Source organism: Etheostoma spectabile, chromosome 17 (genome assembly GCF_008692095.1).
Source record: "Etheostoma spectabile isolate EspeVRDwgs_2016 chromosome 17, UIUC_Espe_1.0, whole genome shotgun sequence".
NCBI lineage: Eukaryota > Metazoa > Chordata > Actinopteri > Perciformes > Percidae > Etheostoma > Etheostoma spectabile.
The window spans coordinates 1972625-1973525 of record NC_045749.1 but is presented as its reverse complement, the minus strand read 5'-3'; the positions used below and the strand labels follow the sequence as shown (position 1 = coordinate 1973525).

General features: G+C 37.5%; 1 protein-coding gene across 1 annotated transcript in view; it reads right to left on the bottom strand.

Moving 5' to 3' along the window:
- The window catches only part of hectd2 (HECT domain containing 2), a 62047-nt gene that overhangs the window by 4518 nt on the left and 56628 nt on the right, over window positions 1-901 (bottom strand). The window contains 1 exon segment of the mRNA XM_032541664.1: window positions 81-224. Within this exon segment, the coding sequence (XP_032397555.1) occupies window positions 81-224 (144 nt within the window).

Genomic DNA, 901 nt, shown 5'->3' with positions numbered 1-901 from the left:
ATATATATATATATATATATGTACGATGTTTAATGTACAAAGTTGTCAGAAGCCAATCTCTCAGTTCTTCTGGAACCTACCAGTCAATTGGAACGTCGATCTTGGAGATTTTGAAGTTGAGGTCGGCCATTCCTCCGACGGGAACGCGGTCACTTCCTGTGGTGAAGTGGAGCAGCTTCTTCTGTAGCTCCAGAGGGAAGGCTAACACCACGTCCCAGAAACACCTGGAGCAACACATAGACACACACATATACTGTATAAGTATCGCATTTGCTGCAAAAGAGGCCTCAATGTAACAAGGATGAGAGCTGCAGGGAGTGCACAGTGCACATCGCCAATGTACTTAAAAACTTTAAATTTGAAGAGAGAACTCTGAACAAACACAACAAAACCTTTCCCCAACCAGGATGTTTGCATTAGGGCTGCAACTAATGATTATTCTCACTGTTAATTAATCCGTGGATTTTTTTATGGATGAATGGATTAGTTGTTTGGTTTCTAAAATGTCAGCAAATTGTGACAAATACAAATCAGTGTTTCCCAAAGCCCCAAATGTTGCCTCAAATGTCAAAGATATTCAGTTTCGGGCTCAATTTCATCTCAGTTCCCCTTAACCCTTGTCTGGAATTTGGGTCAAATTGACCCATTTCAAATTTTTACAAGAAGAAAAATGGGGCAAGTATACATTTTTTTGTACCTGAAAATCAATGGCCTTACCTTATTTTCTGTGATTAACATGCATTCCTGACTCAATTCAGTAAATTATTCTGGATATGACCACTTATGTGTTTTTCCAAAGTGGATTTTTAACATGAATTATAACCTTAGAGACTGAATGCATTGCCTAAACATATGTTATCTCAATAGTTTAAAATTGAGATAAAGACAATATTTGTTAATA